Genomic DNA, 23794 nt, shown 5'->3' with positions numbered 1-23794 from the left:
CCCTTTAACTCATGGAAGGTACTAAATCCCTTTCAGCATTGGGACTTAGTATGAATTACCTTTCCATGGGAGCTGTGCTCCAGGAGTAGCCACTCCTGAACTTATGAAATAGACTTGTCTTCATGCAGCAGCTCTGGGATCTGTGCACACTGAGGAACCACTGCCATTTTCCTTTGGAAAAACAATTCAGGCAATCCTTATCCTCTTCAAGGCCAGTTTTAAGGGGCTTTCCCTGCAGAAGCAGCTGTTTGTCCCGCAACTTTCATCCTGCACCACGCCACCCTCTCTCAGAAACAGAGACCTGATTAACTCACTTTGGCACAAGCTGTCACTAAACAAAGTGATCCATGCTTTCTGGGATGAAATACAGGACAACTGGGCTTTCAATATAAAGAAATACTGCTATGAGCCATCCAATATGGACTTTATTGCATAGGCTCAGCCTAACATTGATTTAGGACTTAGAGACATTCCACATTGCTGCATGTTATAGTAACATGGCCAGTAGCACTGAAAAAAAGTACATGTAATTGGAAAAATCCAGTTACTGATATATTTAAAGTTCTTATACAAATCACAATTACCAGAAGGGTAACAGATGCTTTTGTCTCAATTGGAAAAAAAATACTATCAATATGTTGCATTTTTAATTAGAATTGCCAGCTTCCACATCTTGTCTTTATTATACTTTATGTCTCCTTGTTAGGGAAAGCCAATAGTAAGAAACTGAAATATATTACATTTTCTAGTACATTTTCTAGTAATAAGCATAGTGAAAGTATTTGTCCTAAAGAAGAATTTAGAATAGAATGCATAAATATTTAATAATTACACATTAAGTTAACAGCAAATGTCAGATAGGATGGATGTGATAACTAAGCACTGTAAATAGTCTCTTCCACTCAAATCCAATATGCTAACCTTGATTTTTGTCACATTTTATTACACTTTACTCATTAATTTTATTCACATACACAGGGAAGGTAGTGACTGTCCTCCCACAGGAGCACGACAACACATGGCACGCAGAACACATCGCTGCCTACTGTAGATTTTATCAGTGCTAGCTTTGCTCCACAGAAGGACAATACAAGGTGAGTAATACAGTTTTCTGTACAGGATAAATTCTGCAATGTAAAAGCCAGTAGCGATCCACGAAGCTTCACACTACAAAACCATTTCTATGTGCCCTTATTGTATTTAATGAAAAAATGTGGGATGAACAATAATGACATAAATAGTTACATAGATTTTACTTATATGAAATAAACCAGTGCACCTGAGAGTGACCTTGATCTCATACATAATCCTGAAACAGAATATAGTAAATAAATTATGTTATAGGAAGCTTAACAACTTCTTTGTGAAGTTTCCATTAGGAAGCAGCTGTTCAGTTGATTGGTCACCTTAAAGAAAACCCTAAATGAAAGAATTATACATTAACATCCTCAAGCATTAGTTGTCTGTAACTGGAAATGCCAATATATGATTAACTTCGCTGAGGTCAAAAGCAAGGTAATTTAAAACAACATAAAATGTAAATTTTCAAACTCAGATGAAAAAACATAGCGAGGAGAAAGTTTACAGTCAGTATTCATACAGCAGACCTTTTGGTAAACATAATATGCCGAAAAATTCTCACCATATAAAATAAGTCACTAACTCTCAGGATAACAAAATGATTTTACAATTTCATCTCACTTCCCATCTGCAGACATCCATAATTCCTTCATGTGCAACATGTTCCTGGTGTCTCTGCTTCTGCACCATATTTATTGTGCATAGGCTTTTTTCAAAATTTTGAAGTGAGGGATAATGAGGCTGCATTTTCAAAACGCTGCAGCTGCGGGTTTGGTTTTGCAGATGACACACCCATGCATGTAATCAGCACATGCAGTCAAATTTGCATTTCAAATCTCAATGGCTTCTCATTGTAAAAATTTATTGTGCCCATAAAAAGCTAAAAAGCCTCACCGATGTCCCCCCCCACCCTTGACTACCAAAAATACAAATATGTAATCCTGGACCAACTGATTGGCCGCGTAAGAATTTTGAGAATCAGCAACATAACTCAGGCATCATTTCAGCCACATATGCAGCTCTGCATAGATTTGAGACTGGTTAGAATATGAGTGTTCCATTCTGACTCTGTTCCATTCCAACACATTCTGTCTGAGGAAAAATTAACTGTTCAGTGCCTCTGCATATGTAGCATCTGCTTCTTAAAAACCTAGTCCATTATGTTTGAAAAAAAAAACCAAAAAACCAAACCCATGATCAGAAAACCTTTCTATTTTATATCCAGTTGTGTTACAATATTGAAAACATGTTTTAATCTTTCTGTCACAGAAGCATTGTGCAAGTGTGATGCTTAATTTTCTCATCCAATCAGAAGAATTGTGGGGTAAATAAAAACCAAGAAAAGAGGAAAATGACCCCGCAGCACACAATATACAGAACATAAAACACTCCCCTCCCTTCCACAAGAGCAAGTACAAAATAGAGCAGATTTCAACACTCACGGCTATCGTAGCATATATTGCCCAGGGCACGTCCTGTTTGAAGCAAAACTTCCTGGTCTTTGCAGTTTAACAGCTGCACCAAGGGAGGGATGAGCCCAGCATCCACACAGGGGTTCCGCATGAATTCTGCAAATAAATCAAAGCCTCTTAACACCAGGCCAGCTATTCCCAATCCCATCAATTCCAGCTAGACTGGCCTGGCAACTGGGCCTTTTGTGTGCCCTAAATGCGTGCACAGACAAACAGTGTAAATTCTCATGCAAGTTTCTAGAGAATAAGCCCAAGTCAGGATTTGGGCTTAATTCTTTCCATTATTTGCTAATTTAGAAGGAATTAAGGACATTAGTTGACTCCCACGGAAACTAATTTAACACAGATCAGACAACACATATTTTTAGCATCACCAAGAAGTGCTTCAAAGAACAGTGAATTCACAACAAAATCAACATAAACTAGAATTTCTAAATAACACAAAAGATGACTTAGAACTAGTATTCTAGAGCAGCATTTTTTACTCTCTATTGCCTTAATTAGAATTCCAGAAAAGCTTTTGCTTTAAGACAATAAAGAAAGAAAGAAAGAAAGAAGGAAAGAAAGAAAGAAAGAAGGAAAGAAAGAAAGAAAGAAGGAAAGAAAGAAAGAAGGAAAGAAAGAAGGAAAGAAAGAAGGAAAGAAGGAAAGAAAGAAAGAAAGAAAGAAAGAAAGAAAGAAAGCAAGCAAGCAAGCAAGCTCAGTAACAGGCTTTTATTTGGAAGGTGAAGAAAATAACAGAAAAAGAGAATGAGAAATACAAGAGTTTATGTGAGCCCAAAGGCCTGTAGCTTTCCACAATCTAACTGATGCCCACCATGGGAGGAAAGGTAGAGGACCCATTCACTGGGAAGCTCTCTGCCCTTCCTTCCTGCTTTACCAAAGAGAACGAAAGAATTATTTTACATCTGTGCAAGTCATAGAGAACTATCCTGGTGTCAGAGACATAAAGGGCTGTTCTACAGAAGGAGATACAGCTAGGCAGGCACTGTGCTGCACATTTTAAAAAGGTGGTTTATAGAAGGAACCACCTTCCTTATAGAAGGAACCACCTGATAACACCAGTGTTATTTCACAGTTTACTACAGACCACCCTTTAGAGAAGTAGTATTGTAAAGCAAATGGTCAATTTGTTTTTGATTTGTTCTGAACTGCAAATTATCACAGAATCACAGAGAGGGTAAGATTGGAAGGGACTGTAATGCCTCATCTGGTCCAACCTTCCTGCTTAAGCAGGGTCATCCTAGAGCACAGGGCATAGGATTGCATCCAGATGGTTCTTGGATATCTGCAGTGAAAAAGACTCCACAACCCCTCTGGGCAATCTGTTGCAGTGCATGGTCACCCATACAATAAAGTTCTTCCTCATGCATTCGTAAGGTCCCCTCTCTGTCATCTCTTCTCAAGGCTGAACAGACCCAGTTCCCTCAGCCTTTTCTTGTAAGAGATGCTCCAGTTCCCTCTCACCCTTGTAGCCTCTGCCGGACCTGCTCCAGGGGCTCCATGACTCTCTTGTACAGAGGAACCCAAAACAGGACACTAATCAGGATGCAGCCTCACCAGGGCTGAGTAGCGGGGCAAGTTATGTCTCTTCCTGATCCTAAAGAATATTGTATCTTTCAGCATCAGTTAACCTTTGTGTTACTTAATCATTTATGAGACAGAATGAACCCGGGTGTACAATCCCCCTAAAAACAGATGAAAATATTTTTCTGATTTGGGATCAACAGAATTCCTCATGCCAATAACTCAAAGATTCCATACAATGCTCGAAGTACAAATACATCTTCTCAAATACTCTTGTTTGTTGCACCTATTACAATGTTCTTGATGTTTTGGTAGCTACAAAATCTAGTCTCTTTTGTATTTAATCCTGCAGTGTTATTTTAGCTAAAGAATTGTCAGAGGTAAGCAATGATCATGTGATGATATGGCTCTGATACATCAACACACAGTTAAGAAGAATCAGCAATATGTGTACACTTGCACAGGTCCAAGAAAAGATAGATGTGAGCACAATTAACGCACCTTCCCAAGGTACTGTAACATTTTAGAACGGTGGCTAGATGTTATAGTGTGATAGACGGTGATAGTATCCATTGTAATGAACATAAATATGAGATACATCTGGTCTTTAAAACTAGTCTTGACATGTCCTTGTAACATTCAGTATATTTCTTTATTGCCCACTTTCAACTTCATTGCAATGTTAATTTATTAGATGTATTTAGTTTCTTCCTCTGTCTGCTCTGTCCCCTCAGCCTCTTCCTCTCAACTGCCTGTAAAAACTCTTCCCTGTTCCTCAGCTATCCCTGCATCATTTTCTTTTACACCCACTAACTTACCATAGTTTCTTCATCATCAAAGTCAGGTGGATTTTTTTTTTCCAAGTCTGTATCAGGAAATACAACTTGCTCTCTCCTAAAAGACTGAGAGGTCTCAGTCTGTTCTGCTGTTTGTTTAGGTTCTTCCTTGTGTGGTGAAAGAGAGTAAGAAACCCTTCCTCCACCCTCCCTCCATTTGGAGTGAGTGGAAGCTTTTACAACAACAAAAATCATTGGTCAATCGCTGAGCAAACTTGTATTTATCAAGGTCATGTAAGAGCAAGAAGTAAAAGAAACGGTGCTATATGTATCAAAATAGATCTGTGAAACAGATGTGGTAACTGCACCTACTTTTGCAGCTGATACTACACAGAAGTAATAGAAGAATGAGAAAGTAAGAACAGAGTCTTTAAAAGCTTTCCACTAAACTGGGAGAGAAGTGAAGCAGATCCTCTGAAGAAAACAGCAAAGAATCGCTTAAGAAGTTAAGAAAAGAACCACTGAGGATAGAGTAACATAAACCAAAAAAAGGACAAGATTTTGAAAGTGAAATGTAATTGTGTTGTAGTATTACAGACTGTGAAGATGATGTTCTCTCATTCCTGCACCTGGCAAAGAAGACAAGACTAAAAACTTTGGAAGAGGGTTTAAAAGGTCTACAGTGGAGAGAGAAACTCCATGTAACAAGTTAATCTGAGCCTTCATGATGCTCACAGCTGAAAGGCAAATAGCTGTAGCTGGAGAGACATGAGTGACTACAGGGAGTTTTGTATGTTTGGGTGTTTAAAATAGAAGAAACAAATATGAGCTCAAGCTGGGAGGAGGAAGAGTCATGTGAGCAGAGGAGGTGAAACAGCAAGAGCATGAAGGGGTGAAAAGATGAAACATGACAAAGCTGCCAAGGCAAGTAGAGAGATTTGATGTGATCAGATGGGTGTGCATATGATCAGATGAGGGGAATGTAAGAGGAAAATGAGAAGTGGGGAAAGAAAAGATGCTATTGTATCTGTAACACCCAAAATCAGTCTCTGCTCCCAGTTCAGGCAGTACTGCATGACACGAACACTCAGGAAATGGGTTTAATGCCTACTATCCATTGAATGTTGATAACACAAATTTCTCGAAGTGCCCTAAAGTTTGTTGAAAACAGGTACAATATAAGCATTCAACTCTTTGTTTTATGCAATAAAACAAAGAAAACAACAGAATTCAAATTAGTTATTCCCTCCTGTCCTGCTTAAGCAACTGATTCAATGGAGTTAGAAACCAATGAGAAATATCCAGGTGATCTCAGTCTTGAAAGCACTGGGACCTTAAATAATTTCTGAATACCTTCACTTTAATCTGGGCTGAGGTCCCAGTTACACCTGTTAATGACTCTAAGGAAAAGACAAAAGCTATTCGGTATGATGAACCAGATAAAATGCCAGCTTTTCTGAGAGTGTACATAATGCATCAGTTTGAAAGCTGTCAGGGAAAAGGACACATTAGAAACTACTCAGACATTTCATGTGTGATTTCAGATACTGGCGAAAATAATCTGTAAGGGAATCTTTGCAGAAACAATACATAGTAATCAGTTTAGCTATTGTGAGCATTAATTTTATTCTTAACTTTTCCCTTCTTGGGTAGGAGCTAAAAGGACCAACTGTGATGACATATGGTTGACAGTGTTGTTCTAAAAAGACTTATTATGAATTCACTAAGTACAGAAAAAACCCCATGATATATTTGCCTAAATCTCTATCGTTCTGAAACACTTCTAAATTTAAATTTCTATGTATACATATTTTATTGCCTCTTTATCTAAATAATTTTAACATTTAAAAACGAAACGTATCTCTTTTTTCATTTGTGTTGTTTCTGAATAACCATATATAACTCTATCTTAAAACCAGTAAATTAGGTGGAGGTCACCATAGGGTATCAGTAAGAAGCTGTAGTTTGTGATTCCTTAGAAAAGGTGGAAATGGAACGTGAAAGTAGTCAACAAAAATGTAGCCCTTTTCCTGATGAGGCATCGGCATGAGAGTTTACAAAGGGAGAGGGATGAGGCTTCCAGGACAGCAGTTAAGTAACATTCTACTTTTCTCTCTCTAGCCTGTGGTGAAAGAAAGTCCAAAATGGAATCTGTGCCTCTTCAGCTGTGACAGCAGCAAGTCCAGGAATGAGAAAAGTCAGCCACAAATGTCCTCTACCCTCATCAGAGGGTCTGCCCATAGTGTCTGCTTGCAGGTATGAGGCCATTCTTCTGGGCTCAAGATACACAAGTATTAGGTGAGCTTTAAGATAATCCTGTCTAAAGAAAAATTTAAGTAGTTTTTTGATTACCTCTGATGTTGTATTATATAGTGTATGTATATAATACATACCAAAATGGAACTGATTCTTAGTTGGGACTTTGGACTCTAACACATATAATGCTCTTTAGGTAGGACTAATTGGTTTCAATGTGGTGTCAAAGACTCATAATGGTTATAATCTTAGGACAAATCTCAGACCAAAGAAATTATCTACTATCCCTTAACCACCTGTATAGATGCTGCTGCTATCCCTATGCATAACTGGCTGTACACATGGTTCATGTCTCTTTTTCTATGTGCTTTTCATATAGAAATGCATTTCATCAGTGGTCAGCTATTTCTGTCCAATAAATTACATTACTGTCTCAAAAACTAAGCAGAAGGAAAGTAAGAGAAATTTTAGCAGCCAACTGCTGTTCTGATTGTATTAAAAAGTACAGAAAAAAAATTAGACAAAACAAAAAGAGTGAAAGGGAGGGACATGAAAGGTGTCTAATCTATAAAATGAAAACATAAATGAAGTAAAACATACTGACAAGTGAGGTGAAAAACTGAAGATGTTCCAGCAGAAAAGTTCTTGTAGAAAACCTCACCATTTCTGGCTACTTCTGCTATGATGTTAGCTACTTTTGCTGTGCAGGAAGATTGTGGCATCAACAGACTCGCGAACACCTGAAGAACTCCACTTTTCTGGATTTTTTCACTTGTCTCCATATCTGAAAAACACATCACACAAAAATGACTTGTGCATCAAATTGCTTTGGGGAAGAACAGAAAGAAAAGCAGAAGGGAAGTCTTCTCAAAAGTTATGATAGTCATTATTTCCCATATAAGAAGCCAACTGTTAGTTCAGTTACCATACTTATTTTATCTGATGTACTCATAGAACTTAATACTTTGCCATTTCTAATCAATTGACCTTTATAAGGTGACTGCTATGTAAGTATATACATATACATACTCATGCTTACATGGGGAAAATACTGGAGAGACTGTAAGAGTAAAGGTCATAAAGTGACATGCAGCAGGTAAAGGTATTATGTAAAAGTCAAGGAATGACTCTTTGAAGAGATGAATTATTGGAAATGTTCAAGGAATGATGGGGAAAGTTCTTACAGTTTAGGGTACAGCTTAATGCAGTGTAGGAATCAGAAACTGGAGAAGAGGGAGATCTAAGATGATCCTGGTTGTAGACTCCTCTTACACTCACCAAAATATCTTCTATGTAACACTGTTACTGAGTGGCTCCAGTATAGACTCAGTAGAAGGGAAAGGGAAAAACACTGATTTCCTGTAGTAGGTATCAAAGATTTGTGACAAAAGCTTTCCCCTTTCTGTATGTCGTAAGAGGAATTGTGCAGCTGCTCCGTATCAGGGGCCCACCTAACACTGCTGGCCAACAGCAATGCTCTGTAACAAACTGAAAACCAACTTTGATTCAACTGCAGTTAAAGACAAGCTACTAGATGCTGTGACGTATTTTGCTAACCCTTTTAAAAATGGCCTATTTGCGATGAATATTAGTGTGACACACAGTACAACTAGATGGCAGCTATCATTTTACAAAGCAGCATGACTTCTTAAGCCATTTATAAAGGAAGTAATTTGCATTCTTCAGAGTTTACTTTGAGATGCTCCAATTGATGACTTTTGCAAAGCAAAACAAATCCATCTTGAATGCAGCCTGCAACCACTCTTTGGCTGTGCTTCACCTGTAAATTTATCATAACATACCACCCTCTCTTTTTTCTTCCTTCCTTTCCCCACTCTCAGGGCTGCAATTGAATTTGATTTGTGGCAGCCCCAGGACCACTCTGCTGCCTCAAAGACTGGGAGAGATCCACCCAAGCTGACCCTGAACAGAAGCCAGCACAAGCCTGGCAGAGGTGACTCCCATGGGTTTTGTGGCTTGCACAGAGTATGTACATGCCTCAGTGTCTGAGAGCTGGTTATGTCTACATGACAGAAAACAGACTGAAAACAGAGAACTTCTAGTCTGGACTGCAGTTATGCCTCCCATTTCTGTATATAATTCTAATTTGGGATGTTGGTGTTTGGCTAGGACCACTCAGCTACAGTATGTCGGTGATGACATCTGATACAAACAGATTTGGCATCAGTAAAGAGCAATCTCAGCATCTCATGCATAATGTAAGTGCTAATTATTATTAACCTGCTTGCAATCTAGTTAACTGCAATTTTTGAAATACACTGAAAAAAACCTCTCAGAAGATATAATATAAAGGAGCTTATGGCTTATTTGAAAGCTTTTATAAACCCTGACATTTGGCATATACTTAGTAGCAATATTTTCCAATGGATATAGGCACGCAAAATGAAAGTCTGAATTTAGAGAAAATCATATCAGGACTAAATACAAGTCCAGACATCTTAGATGACTGTTAAGGAAGAGCTTCTGTCTCCCTTAAGTTCAAAACGCAAAATATGGATATGTGTGAATTTGTATTAGTAGGCAGAAGACACTAATGCATTTTCTCCTCTCATGCTGCTGAGATATACAGTATCCAGTCCTATTTTCTTGGTCTGTAGTTTGATGGACTTATTACTGTGCAAAGCATAAATTACATAAGTAGAACTAAATATATCCTGCAAGAAGTGGGGAAATAAAATTAAATGCTTCTCCAGGCAAGTTGTGTGCAGCAGATACACCCTGATTTATTTTATTAAGAAAAGCAAGTGAGCACCATAAAAGCACAGCCTTAACAGACCTCTCAGAAACTGGGAAATCAGTTACCTGGGATCACACAGATGAAAACTGACCAGTGACTTATTCCTGCTCTGAAACAGTAGAGTAGGCACACCTGCATATACTCACTCATCCCTTCAAACCAAAATCCTAATGTTTCTTGTTAGTCACTTGGGCATCAATGTCAAACTTTTGCTAGTCATAAAAGAGGGAAGACAGATTAATTAGACCAGCAGTGAGTGCAGAACACCCCACCTCTACTGTACCTTGGGTGAGTGCTCAAGCATCCTTATTTTGAGGAAAAGCACATTACTCTGGCATCAGGCAGAAGAATTACTACTATCAGCCCACAGTGCTCTCTGAGGCATTTTTGCCAGGAATTGCCTTAAGTGTAAAAAATGCCACAGGGTGCTTCAGCTCGTCTACTCCAAGTCTAAGTAAGCACTGCTCTTTCTCTGCAGAACACATGCAATTTACACTTGGTGTAATATACAAATTAATTCAGTTTCAAAATAGAGAGATGACAGTATGACACTAAATCTTTGCAAGTAGTTTATAGTAGATCCTCCATATAAGGCATCTGAAGAGAATGTGCCAGGAAAATTACTCTTCCATCCTCCTGTACATTACTCTGTTTAGTATCTGCAAAAAAAAAATCAATTTTTCCAGGGATTCTGTGTTCATCATATTAAAGTTCTAATAAAGAAGTTGGGGGAAAAAAAATGTACTGTAATATACAAATTAATTTCGCAAGTCACATGTTATTAGCAGATATTTTTGTTACAGGAAACCAATCTTTCTGGAGTTTTGAAATGCTTAAACAAGGAAGGGTATTTTAATTGGAACAAGATGTCTTATTTATAAACCTAAAATTGCCTTGTTAAATATAGAAATTTTGCTCAGTATTTTTTATATTCTTTTAAAACAGGAAGACTTGACAGGCAAATAATGCACAGGGCGTCCTGTGAAGTCTAAACAAAGATCTTCAACCACCCTTTGCTTGTCTGCAGAATCAATTGCACACTCAGTTCAGGTACTAAGTGTTAAAATGCATGTCTGTAGAAGAAAATACCAAGCTGGAGGTCTTGAAGATGATTTCAGCACAGCTGTAGTTATATAAGCATTTCTTTTAGTGCCCAGAAGGGACAATTGCTTCACTTGCAAGACATAAGTGAACAGTCCTGTGTATGATTCTCCTTTGTGCTCAGCTTCACATAGCACCTGTCCTGTATAAATACATAAAACATACAGGGACACAGGAACGAAAAATGAAGGGAAGTGTGTGTGGTGTTATTCTTTGGAGTGGACAATAGATTGTCATGTTTATGTGGCAGTATTTTCACTATGATTGTAAAAACCATCAGTTGTTTTTGATTCTGCAGAACCTGAGACTGGGAGACCACACATCAATGCTGCCACAGGGCTGGTACCCCTACCACTGCCTGGCTCTGGGAGAAATAAGGTAGGCTTTGCTGAAAATTAGAAACTGCTAGTGGCTTTAGCATAGGCAACTCTCAACTCTTGCCTTTATTTGTTCTCTTTAGAGGCTGGAGAAAGCCTGCCTGGCTTCCTGTCTCTCTGTATATATGCACTAAAGAGGTATTATTTATTAAGAATATCATTCTTCTGCATGCTAGTTTCATTCTGGGCTTCCCAGTAAATTATTAGAGGGTAAACTATTTTGAAAATTTATTTCAACTGTCATCTTTTAAATTGCTATTTCAATTGTAGTTGGAGCATATAAAAATTCTGCAGGAGCAAGAAAGACCTAGGAAATCTCTACCACATATTCTTCTCTTGTGTTTCTATACTGGCCAAAAAAGAAATCATAGCCAACATTCCTTTAGCAGAACTGCATCCCCTTTAAAATCCATTAAATTTATGTCTGGAAAAAAACTAGCAATGTAGATAGCCTGACTTTAGGGTGCCACACCTCATAATCCTTTTGCTATCTGTAATGTATCTGTGACTTAAAGTGCTTTTTTTAAAGGCTGATTTTCAGTCTGCTTACACCAGCCCACACCTAGAGCTGTCCCCTCTTAAAGCAAAGAAACTGTAGGACTGTAATAATGCTGCATTAAAAGCAGCCCTTTTGCACACAGTCTAACACAGCATAATTGGAGGGGAAAACTCTCTAAGGTTAAGCCTGCTGCTTTAGATGCCTCCTTGTATCACTTGATATCAGGACAAAGGGTATGTTAGATCATGTAGTGTCAAAATCTTATTGATGTCACAGCTGAGTGATTAAAATGTCAATATGCTTGCTTTTTGTGGTTTTTGCATGCCTAAAGTCAGAATAGTTAAGGGTGTGGGCAGGAAAATCTTTAATGCCACAGATCAGAGCTGGAGAGCTGAGCACCACGGCTATCAGACTGGTTAATTAAGCAGCAGAAATCATAGGAAAAAAATCTAATATGTTTCAAATTAAAATTCTACACTCTTTTCCCTCTCAGCTCTCTTTCCTCTGAAATTTCACTTCCCTCTATTCACTCTTCTCTCCTCTCTGTATTATTTTGTACATCTTCAACTGAAATAAAAGGCAGAAAGGGGGAAGGGAAAGGCAAGGCATGTCCCTCAGCAGTGCCTTGCTAGCAGAAGAAAGCTGTAGACTCACCATTCCTTATCCCCTATGAACAATGAGTCTAAGTTACACTGTTATTAGTAACCCTACAGTCATGATGGCTAGCAGTGCAATAATTCCCATGTTGTGGAGCTTCACACCACAGAATTATGAATAAACAGCTTCGTGAGGGTCCTCTTTATTAAGCAAACTGTGTTTGCCATGTAGTCTTTTGAAAAATGCATGTCTTTTTAGCTGCAAAGATGTTTTATAAACCTACTGGAACTACTGTAGAAATTTACCTTGGCTTGATAAAGTTCCTCCTACATGTACTCTCATCAGAAAGAGAAAGATGACCACATGAATAAATAATGATGAACCACATATATCATGAAAGGAACCTTCCATCTGCTCTTTCAGAAGGCAGAAGGGAAGAAAATGAGGGGAACAAGGATATCTTTTGATCTGGCACATGCTCCTAACCACCACAGTAAGAAGGTTCATGTGACCAAGCATAAGCATTGATGCTCTCTCCATATACAGCCTCCCTCAAGAAACATTGTCCCCCTCTCCACAGCCTCCCACTGTATTTTTCAAACCACTAAATGAAGATTTTAGTCTGGCTACAAAAGCACAAAAAGTGAGTTGTAAAGAAGCTCAGAAAAACAAATTATATGCTCTCATGAAACAAAGAATGCATCATTGATAAGGAGGTTTTGCTTAACAAACCTTAACCAAGGAGTCTGTTCCAATTATCAAGAGTTACTTAAATAGGGAAAAAGAAGTCTAATACTAATACTAATACTAATAATTTATGTATAAAAATAACTGAAGACATTTGATTTCTTTTTGGCATGCTCCTCCTCACATGGGGAAATCCCCAAAATCTGCCTGTTCACTTATCCTTGAAATTTGACACCTATTAGGCAAGGAAGGAGGATTCTCCCTTAGCTGTACAAATGTTTCCATCATGGTGTTTGCTCTGTTTTGTCTCTGTCAGCAGCTACAGGGCAACTTCACTTCCTATTTTTAACGGAGAAAGAGACAGTACACAGATGTTTGTAATTAAAATCTCAGCTCTAACAAGGAAGGAAGGACAGATGGAGAGACAGATTTATCAATCAACTAGCTGCATGAGTCCCAATGATTAAATTCTCCAAAAGCTACATCCAAAGGACAAAAGTGAATTTCAGGATGAGATTCTACCCATTGAATAGCCTATTGCATGTACCAATGAAGTAAAAAATATGTGACATCTTTGCCTTCAATGAAGAGAAATGCACATATACTTCCATGAATAGGTCACAGCACAAGGCAGAATGTTCAAGTTAGGCAGCTTGGCACCTCTGAGTTCCTGAACTGCATCCAGTATTGAGCCCTGGCATGTAGCTGGTAGATTTATCTGAGCTGTTCCCCCTTTCTGACTCATCCTCTCCAGGATGTAACCACTTCAGTAGCAAGGTTGCTGGAAGAGTTTGATGTCAGTGCCTCAGCTGCCAAGTTTGTTGTCTGGCATCTTAGTACAAATGTCATACACTCACATATTCTTGTTTTGTATTCAGCTTCTGTGGACGTTTTCCCCTGCCTCCTCTCTTGCTTGTACTGACTGAACTTAGTAGAGGTCCCAGGGTAAAGGGTATTCTCATGCTTTAGTTCTTCAAAATGTATAACAAATTCTGGTCCTATGGAAGAAAATCCTTTCTCCAAATTTGATTTAGTTTATTAACATCAAATAAAATTTGAAAGCTGGTCATTTTATATGCAGGAAATGTTTCATGTTCCTTTTAAGCAAACTCTAAAGAGTGCTCTTAAGTGAGCTAAAATGCCTGCTGTGAAATTCCACCCTTTGCTTATTGAAAGAGTACGTCTACAAGAATTTTTTAATCTGCTGGTATTTTTAGTGAGCTGTGCTATCAGAGTAGTTTAAAGAAAACTTAATCTTAAAAAGATCACATTTTTAAGTTATAAGGGACTGGAGCTAAGCTAAGAATGAAACTGCAGACCTGAAATTGTGAATTACATGATCTGTAAATATAATTTTTTTGGTAAAAGGTAGGCGTTTTCCTTTGCATTTTTGAAATGCTATATAGAAGCAAAAGAAAAGGCCTGCCTTTTGAAAATGCAATACAGAGGCAATCTAAAAAAAAAAAAAAAAAGATGTGTCAATTCTATTATCTGGAACTGCTATTCACTGATGCCTTCTGCAAAGAAAAAGATATAATAGTAATCTTTATTTGGCACATTGTGTATTCAATGAATAGCACTTGGAATTTAACACTTGGATAAACATTTAACTGTCTGGCACTAACTAAATACATCACTATTAAGGGGAATTTATGTAAAATATAATCCCACTAAGCAGCAGTGATTACCATTCAGTATCATTAGGGTAAGCCAGTTTACTGGGAGACAGTCCAATAAAAAGCAGTCACCTTGATTTAGTACAGTTATACTGTAAAAATATATTATATACGGCTCTTAATGAAGAAACATTTCCGGAGTGTACAATTATGTGTACAATTTCATGACAAAGCAACAGTCCATGAGCTAAAATGCAACAAACATCCTTCTTCTGCAAAAAAAAGGAACACTTTATAACACAGTATTTAAGTCAAAACTCCCTCTTAAAAAATATTCATCATGATCCCCAACTTTTAGCAGGGCATTTGACTAGAAATCTTGGCAGATAAGATTAATGGCTTGATTGGCTGAGCTGGCCCAATTAAATTTGAACCCCTGCCACTGTTAGAAGAGGTTATCTGTGTCAGAAGCAGACTAGAAATTCTTCCTGGTCTGAGATGTGGGATTTTGGTTTGACTGCTTCCTACCAGCCACTCAGGTACATGCATTTAGCTTGGGTTTTTGTTTTGTTTTTGTTTTTTTTCCCAAAAATTTTATATCTGTTTCCCCCTTCTGTCATTTCTCTTCTTCCACTAAAATAAAAATCTTACATTCCACTGTATTCCTTGTTACTCATCCATTTAGTTTCATTTCTTCCTTTTTCATTTCTACCCCAGCTCCCCCCTTTGGTTTGAATAGGCGTTAAATGCATTATGCCCACTCCACTGAATTCCAAAGATGCTGAATCAAGGTTTAGTAGTAGCTAAACAGATACTAGTTCATGTCTTCAATATGTAAAAAAACCAAGTCCTACAAGGTACTATGATGCTTTAGTGCTGCTCTTAATATTTTTGTCGTTTCCAAGACAAAGCAGGAATAATAATAAAATCCTAAAATCTTTGTCATAGGCCAAGGACACCATCTACCTAAAGAATACTTTAATCTCAGGGGTGAACTATAAATTTCAGGAGACAGTTAGCAATGATACTGTTTAGTTTTTATCTTACTGGAGGAGGATGTTGCAGCTTTCATCTGCATATTTCCTCTTCATGGATAACACCATAAATGTTTGTTGCTTGTTTAAATGTTCAAGCTGAGACATTTACATGTCAGGACTAACATGCAGGTCTGTGCCTGCAGGGTCTGAGTACACATCCATGGCTGTGACACCTAGAGAGGCTGACCTAGAACAGAGGCTGGACAGAGTTAAAGAATAAAGTAGGTGTTTATTAAAAAGCCTCAATGGATACACCTTGGGCAGTACAAGAGCCTGGCCAGGGCTACACCCAAGATGGACCCAAAATGGTCACAAAATGCAAGACTGATCACAAGGTCCCACACTTTTATAAGTTCTGGTCCATTTGCATATTGGGGTTAATTGTCCAGTTACAGCTTCAGGTCATGAAGTCCCATCCTCCCTGCTCACTCTCTTCAATTCATTGTTGTTTATGCTTTTTGGGCTTGAGGCTTTCAATGGTTGTCCTTAGTTCTCAGGTTGGAAAAGGATTTTTTTGTCTACCTACCCTGTGGAGACAACTTACCAACACTTAACATGAAGTTCAGAGTTACAAACCAAGGCAGCACAGAATCTGAAAAATATGGAAGCTAAAACTTAAGGCACCTGGTGGCCTCCTTCTCCTTCCAAGATCACAGCTAGGAGACATATACCAGGGATCACTGGAAGGCACACCTGAGGAGGATCAAAAATCCTCCTGGAAGGGAGACTGCTACTAAGAAGAAGGAGATGCTAAAGATCAAAGAGGAATAAGAAAGCAGGGAAATGCTATTTGTCAGTGAACTTTATTCTACTAGTGATCAGTTGTTTTAAGGCCACTAATCCAATTAGTACTACTGCCTACGCCCTTGGTTGTGCTAAGCTCTCTTGATGTGCTTATGCACTGCCTTGTCACAGCTTACATGTAAAGTGTGTTGAATCTGCAGGGATGCTGAAAGCTCTTTTTTTATTTATACAAAACAACTGTGGTCAGAAAAGGGCCTATAGATAGTTATTGTTTTAAGCTTTAATAGTGTGCAAGCATTCACAATCAAGAAAGCATTGTTCATTGGCTACAATCTGCATGAAACAACAGTCGCATCATTTTACTCTTATTCTGTTCATACAATTTCTCCAAAACAGAGAAAGATTAATGTGCTGATGTTTAAGAATATGTTTGCTTGAGCATGCTCTGAAATGTGGAGCTTTTTCTCCATGCTCCATTCCACAAAAAGGAACACAGAAAGTTTAAGATGTTTAGCCAATAAGAAAAAATGAAAATTATTTTAGTTGTTTGTGCCTTAGAATAACTCTGCTATGACAAGAGGTTCTACAACTTAATTTTTTCTATGTTTGGGGCAGGAGGATAGATATTTTCATGCTAATGTGAGAGGGCTGTGGAAACAGAAGATGAAATGACTGTTTCTTAATCCTCTGTGTACTACAGAGGTACAAGGTTTCACTGAAATCAGATGGCACTTAGTGTTACAAGTTAAGCAGACAGCTGCCTACCTGACTCTGCAACGAATAAATAAGAGTGTGTACACAGAACTATCAAGAATGTAGAAAAAAAAGAGGTAAATAGACAAAAATAGTTACTTATTGCTTTTTTCTGTTACAAATCAAAGATTATTATTTATCAATAATACATATGATTAATATTAATATATAATACGTAATATTAATTTATAGATAATTATTATCATTACTACATAATTGTATTAATTAATAATAATATTATCACATTAATAGCAAGAATAATACATTTTAAAATTTCAGGGTTTTCTTTTAGTTGAGCCCTGAATTACAGATTTACAAAATTCTCAATTCTTCATGATTTTTCCACTCCAGTAGAGGAATCATTCAATTTTCTATGGCCAGTGAAGATCAGAAAAATGAACATCAAGTATAGGAAGCCCAAGTACTAACTAAATTCAACAACATATGGAAGCCACGGCTATGAGGAACAGAATAAAATGAATTTCCAAGTGAAATATAACCTCTGTGTAAACAAATGGTTGTGAGAACTGGAAATCCACCAAAATAATTAAAGACAGAAAACTAGATGCCTGTTAGAGCAGGTGCTTACCAAAGTTTTAGGGCATTCAATGAGAAGTTTCACCACTGCCAAAGGAATGTGAGAAATCTGCTGTGTCTCCAGATATCCAAGATTTTCTTAAGCACTCCAGATGCCAACACATCCTCCCCTGGGATCCCATCAAATAGGAACAAACCCATTTCAGAAAACCCACTGGTGACTCCCAAGAGAAAACCCGAACAAGAACCTTTAGGTAGGAGGGATAAGCCCATGGTCCCTACAGGCTGGAACAGCAGGAAGTGATGGCAAAAGCTTACTAGAAATTGCTCAGGTAATTTGTAACAATGTTATTTTCCCTGATGCAAAACAGCCAGTGTATTCTAAACAATGCATGGCTCCAGCATATACATTGTGAGGCAAAGCAAAAGACTATTATGAAACTGTGTGCATTATGGGAAGAAAAATGGCTTCTAAGCCATTAGAAGTAGCCTTTGAATAATGCTGAGATTTCTAGTTTCAAGAATGAATTAAAAATTTTCATTTGTCATGTGATGGTTCCTTGAGTTACCAGGCATCAGCAAAGCTCAACAAGTAGAAAATAAGGCATCTCAGTCAGCCACATCTTTAAGGTAAAGTGCATTATTTCAAATATTTCCAATGTTTCTAAATCCTTTTCAAAACTGAGGCCTTGCCCTCTCATGTAAGCTTATCTTTATTTCTGTGATTTTGCTTAACCATTTTTTCACACAAACATGTAAACTCATATTCTTAATCTTCTAAAAAGTGTATGTAAAAAATATTTCAAAAGCATGTGCCAGCCTTTCCACGTCAGCTACATGTCAGACATTTTCAGAGCCAGGTGCTGAAAGCTGGGATTAGTGGGCATTTTCAGCCTCTTATGCTGAGTACAGCAGAGCCAAAAATAGCATTCTCAGCAGATTTTTCAGATTTCTCATTTATCCAGACTGGGTTATTTATGTCTGCTGTAACTTCTTGTATCTGAAACACAGCATGTCTGGACTAGCAGTAACTTTTTTGTTGTTGTTACTGCAATAATTATGTCCCAGAGAGCCTGCAGTTTAAAAGAAAACCTCTATTTCCTTTTTGCTTTCCTTCTCTCAAGCAGTCCTTTGTTGTGGACATTTATTTAGAGATCTTAGGATAAATGCACTTTTTTGATAGGCATAGTATTTATGAAATGGCTCTTAACAAGTATAAATTTGTATATGCTATCTGAATATAATGGCCAGTATTGTTTTCTCCTGTAATTCCTTATACAAGACAATTAACCAATTGTTCCCAATATCCAATAGGAGTACATACCCATATTTTCCTTGGGTGCAAGATACAGAATAAAGCAATTATACTTTACTTACTTCATTCCAGAATGTAAGCAAATGATCTTTCAAATTAATTTTCTTCAGTACATGTCTTACTCATACTTTTGAGGAGGTTTGTGTCTTTTCTGGTTGTTATGATCATTCTATTCTCCATGTCACTGTAAACAGTCTGCTTCCAGATCAGCAAAATTCCTTCTAGACAATAACACATCAATCCATGTCTGTATAGAACTAATCCAGATTATATGGAGCAGACAATGGAGTAACTTGTTTTAATGGATAGTTATTAAAAGAAAACACATGTAATACATGACTTTCACCTCTTGATTGAATATAAGCCAGTAATGCATTTAGTGCATGGTTGGCTCTGTTTTTTTGCTGCTTATAATGCTTATGGATCATGTACCTCAGCCTTTCCTTAAAAATCTGAATTATGGGAAGTTTAGCAGATGGTGAGTGCTTGCAGGGGGACAGAGATCAAATATTTGTGGTTTTCTTTCAGAAGCAAGGTGGACAGAATCTCAGCTTATGCAAATGAGGTAGATCCATGGAGGTGAAAGCAGCTCTTACCTTACCTGTGAATCTTGACGTATGTTACTGCAACTTTATGGCTGCCAAGTCCCCAGAAATGCTAGTTAACTTCACTGGGAATGCTGAAGGAACTCCACACAAAATGAGGTATGTCATTATTCTAAAGCATTTATAATGCATATTTATGTCTCATTCTTCTGTCATTGTTGCCTCTTTCATCTTCAAAAAACCCCCTCAGTTTTCTCCAGTGCCACAAGCTAGACCATATATGACTGGCCTCAGACAGAAGTGCTGGTGACAGACAAGAACTAAAATACCTGCATAAATAGGAATATATATATTTCAAAACAATGTCTCCTGAGGAAACCATCTGTGCAGGATTTTCAGACCCAGGTCTCAGATGTGAAGAACTATGCAAGTTTCTCCTAGACAAACTGTAGTTCAAACAATTTGAATTTGGCTTGCCAAATATTTACCAGCAGTTATCACATTCAGCTGAGTATCTGACTCACCCTTCTGTAGTATAGCATATGTGTGTGTGCATGCACCTTAATTTTACTGCTGTGACAAATGGCAGAATAGCTCCTAAAGTCAGGCAGGAGGTATCATGTTCCAGGTCATTACACCTGTCTAGGATTATCAACAAATCAGTTTTGGAAATGAGAGTGAAAACCAAAAGAAAACACAGCAGATTACATAGAAAAAAATGAAAAGTTACTAAATTCATCATAACTTTGACATCTCTTTCTATAGAAAGTAGAGAATATGAGAAGTAGGTAATGATAGATAGTAGATAGTAGAAAATATGAGAAGGTAATGTTTTAGCATAATGAAAACATAAAGATTGTATGCAAAATAAATGGAACTATAATTTTCACTGTACTCTTACAGACTAGGGAATTTAACATTCTGCAGCAGCCACAAACCTATGCATGCAGATACCAATAGATAGTGGTGTAAAGGTCACTAAAACGTTCATGAGTACGTGCACTATGCAAAACTGAAGTTGTCCTTTACTGAAAATCTCAATTTGTTGTAGTATCATTGGGTGTAACTACTGATTTTGGCTGACAGTACATGGGAGTGGGTTGCATTAGCATATTAGTAATGTACTAAATTTTATATAGATAAAATAATATTTTTATCTCCAAATTTTAAAGCAGTGAATAAAACTTTAACTTCTGTGATTAACAATACTACCATGAACTCCCAACAAAATCATAGTTCTATAAAATTATCTTAAAAAAAACCTATTCCTTGAGTGGCTTGTTTATCTCACATTAATATGATTATTTACTGAACTATAATATAAATGTATACTTCATTAATTTAATCATACACATGGAAATATACTAAACAAGAGCAGAATAACTTTGCAAAATATTATTTAAATGATTTCTGTGTAACAATTAACATGTACTTTTATATAAACAATTTGATTTCTCATTATTATTGTGTAATAATTTATACACAGACACAGAGGTAGAGTGTGTCTCTCATAACTAGGTATTGTATATATGATAATATAGACTATCATTAAAAATCAATCAGCCAAATTCATATTAAGATGTTAACTGGATGGATGAGAGCTGTGAGAAAGTGTTTAGAAAGCTGATTCTGTGTCTATTTGTTGAATCAATCTATTATATGCAATTTACCTCAATCTCTGAAATCTTCTGAATGTACTGCTGTTCTCATAAAATTATCTCAAGCCAGAAATCTGTTCCCCAAATCATCGGACAACCTTGATAACTAAAGCCCATTGTCCTATGAGACTTGGAAAAACTTAAGTATGGAAATGTCCAGTTCCCTTGAAACAGAATTGATAAACTGGTTCCTAAATTACCAGCAAGCTGTTTGAAAAACCTCTCCTATCTGACCCATCTAATTTTCAGTGCATTATTTCAGTTGCCCCAAATCTTGGGCAAATGCAAATATATGGAGATGTGTATCATAGGGCAGCTCAGCAGGGCTGTATTCATGTCACTGACTTACACACACGAGTATGGGAAATTATGGAGAGAATAAATTTTCTAGAACTACCCCAAAGAGAGAGGTCAAAATCCTAATAATCTGTTTATCTGATCTGGCAGCTGCAAATCTAGAAGAGAAAAGACTTTGGAAAGAAGAGCAAAACCATTGACTGAGACAGAAGATTCTGGTTGCAAGGAAACATCAGTAAGTTTGCTGTATATTAGTAAAATTATTTTGCATCTGCCAGACTTGTTCTCTGACACAGCTATGTGACCTTCATAGACAAAATAGCAAACTGTTATTTACACGAGTAAGTTGTCACTTTTCATATGATCTTCTCTTTAGTACTTATTGTTTGAGTATTAGGCTTAAAAGTAGTGGAAGTAAATCCAATTGGAGGTTGGATTAAAGTATTGGATATATCTTATAAATAAATCCAGAACCTTCAAAAAATGATTGATCTAAACCTTAAAGATTTTATTACTTTTTGGCTGATAATCTCCTTCTAAAATAGTAAGAATTAAAAATGGACTACTATTAAATGCAGACGCTGTTATAATCCACTTTTGACTTGATCTGGATGGTGTTTATATTCAGTTGTGAAAATCCTCATAAAGTATTTTACACCAACTAATCCAAGAGGCTTTGATTTGTAGAATACCATCATGTGAAAAAAACCAAGACTTATCAATAGTTTGTACTTTTGAGTGTATTGATATTTCCAGAGGACTAACTCTTTTTTTTAAATAAAAAAGCTTTAATTGTGGCTTGTACCTATCCTGAAACTGAAAAGGATTTGTACACATATTTTTCTTCTGCCACAATCTGAAGCACTAAGAAAGTTAAATTCAGAAAAGTCTTATAAACTGTCATCTTCATTACCTTCCCTTTCTGGCTACTGGGAGTGGGGACAAGCATTCTAAAGTTTTTGGCGAAAATGACATCTTGTTCCATTCTGATGTTATTTTTGTTACATACTACATATCCAACTTGGACTGTCTTTGGATATCCAGGCTAGTTCTGCTAATTGAAACTCCTGGAATTAAGAAATCTGTGATCAGAAGTGTGAAGAGAAATACATTACAAATAGGAAACTATGCTCTTTCAACCAGAATTAGCAAGCAGCTCCCTTATCCTTTTCCCAATCTTATGAAGCTTATTTCTCCATCTCTGTTCTTTTTTTTTCTTGAATGATCAATTAAAAAAGTAAGTGCTCTGCTTCATTGTGGAGAAAGGAATGGACTACAGCTGTTCCAAATATTCAGGTATTTACCTGTCACTGTCTTCACTGCTACCGGAACGTTACAGACATATGGGTTAAAAACCCCCAAAACTCCACAGAGCCAATCTAGCAGCCTACTGCTTGAGCCAGTCTTTCTGCCACATTTTAATTCACGGCTCTCATATGATTTAAAATTTGAAAGGCCCAAAGAACTTACTGTTTTGTGCCAGAGCTTGAAGCAGACAGTCCAAGCATCCCTCCAAGCTATCTGCTGTGCTGTCAGTGGATGTTATCTTCAGCTTTTTCAGGGCTTCACTTAAATTATCTGCTTGATAAACACAAAGGAAAAAGAAATCAGTGTCCTCATCAATTTGTTAACAGCACTATAGTCTTGAATGTAAATAGTTAGTGTAAACAGTTCCTGTATCAATAAAGAAGACATGCATGGTCTGTATTCTGAGGATACAAAAAGCCAGGAGGCAAAGGTTATAGATTAAATTAAACTTTTCAAATTTATATATACATTTATCATTTTGCATCTGAGAACAGGATATCACAGCAGGAGACATGACTTTATGAAATACCACTGAACAGCAATTTATCTATCATTATTTTCTCAGCCTCGCTGGTACAGAAAACCAGCAGCTGTTTCTTTGCTTCTCCTCTTGTGTGTGGGAATGAAATAGAATAGAAATAAGCATATCTTGATCTTCTTCATCAATAGAGGCAAAGTAATTGAAAATGCCAATTTCTGCATGCTGTGTAGGCTTCCATCTTGACTATTCACAGATGCTTAGTGCTAAGCTTAGAGCCTTTTAAGAATTATGCCACTTTCCACCACAATGTTACAAGCATCATTGTTTATAGGAATTGTGTTAACTCTTTAAATTCAACTGATCCATAAAAACA

At 37.1% G+C, this 23794-nt stretch overlaps 1 protein-coding gene across 3 annotated transcripts in view; it reads right to left on the bottom strand.

Annotated features, from left to right (window-relative positions):
• Window positions 1-23210, bottom strand: part of RAP1GDS1 (Rap1 GTPase-GDP dissociation stimulator 1) — a 59073-nt gene extending 35863 nt beyond the window's left edge. The window contains exons 1-3 of one of the 3 annotated variants that reach the window (XM_031066359.1): window positions 23103-23210; window positions 7773-7895; window positions 2523-2648 (exon numbers count right to left, since the gene is read on the bottom strand). In XM_031066359.1, coding sequence (XP_030922219.1) covers window positions 2523-2648; window positions 7773-7893 — 247 coding nt within the window. In that variant the 5' untranslated portion in view covers window positions 7894-7895; window positions 23103-23210. Of the gene's footprint in view, window positions 1-2522; window positions 2649-7711; window positions 7896-23102 lie in introns of those variants that run through there. The other 2 variants (XM_031066358.1, XM_031066357.1) reach the window with 2 other exon arrangements.
• Between the last annotated feature and the right edge of the window lie 584 nt (window positions 23211-23794).

Source organism: Geospiza fortis, unplaced genomic scaffold (assembly GCF_000277835.1).
Source record: "Geospiza fortis unplaced genomic scaffold, GeoFor_1.0 scaffold11, whole genome shotgun sequence".
NCBI lineage: Eukaryota > Metazoa > Chordata > Aves > Passeriformes > Thraupidae > Geospiza > Geospiza fortis.
The sequence above is the reverse complement of the archived record's forward strand: the minus strand, read 5'-3'. Positions and strand labels throughout refer to the sequence as shown.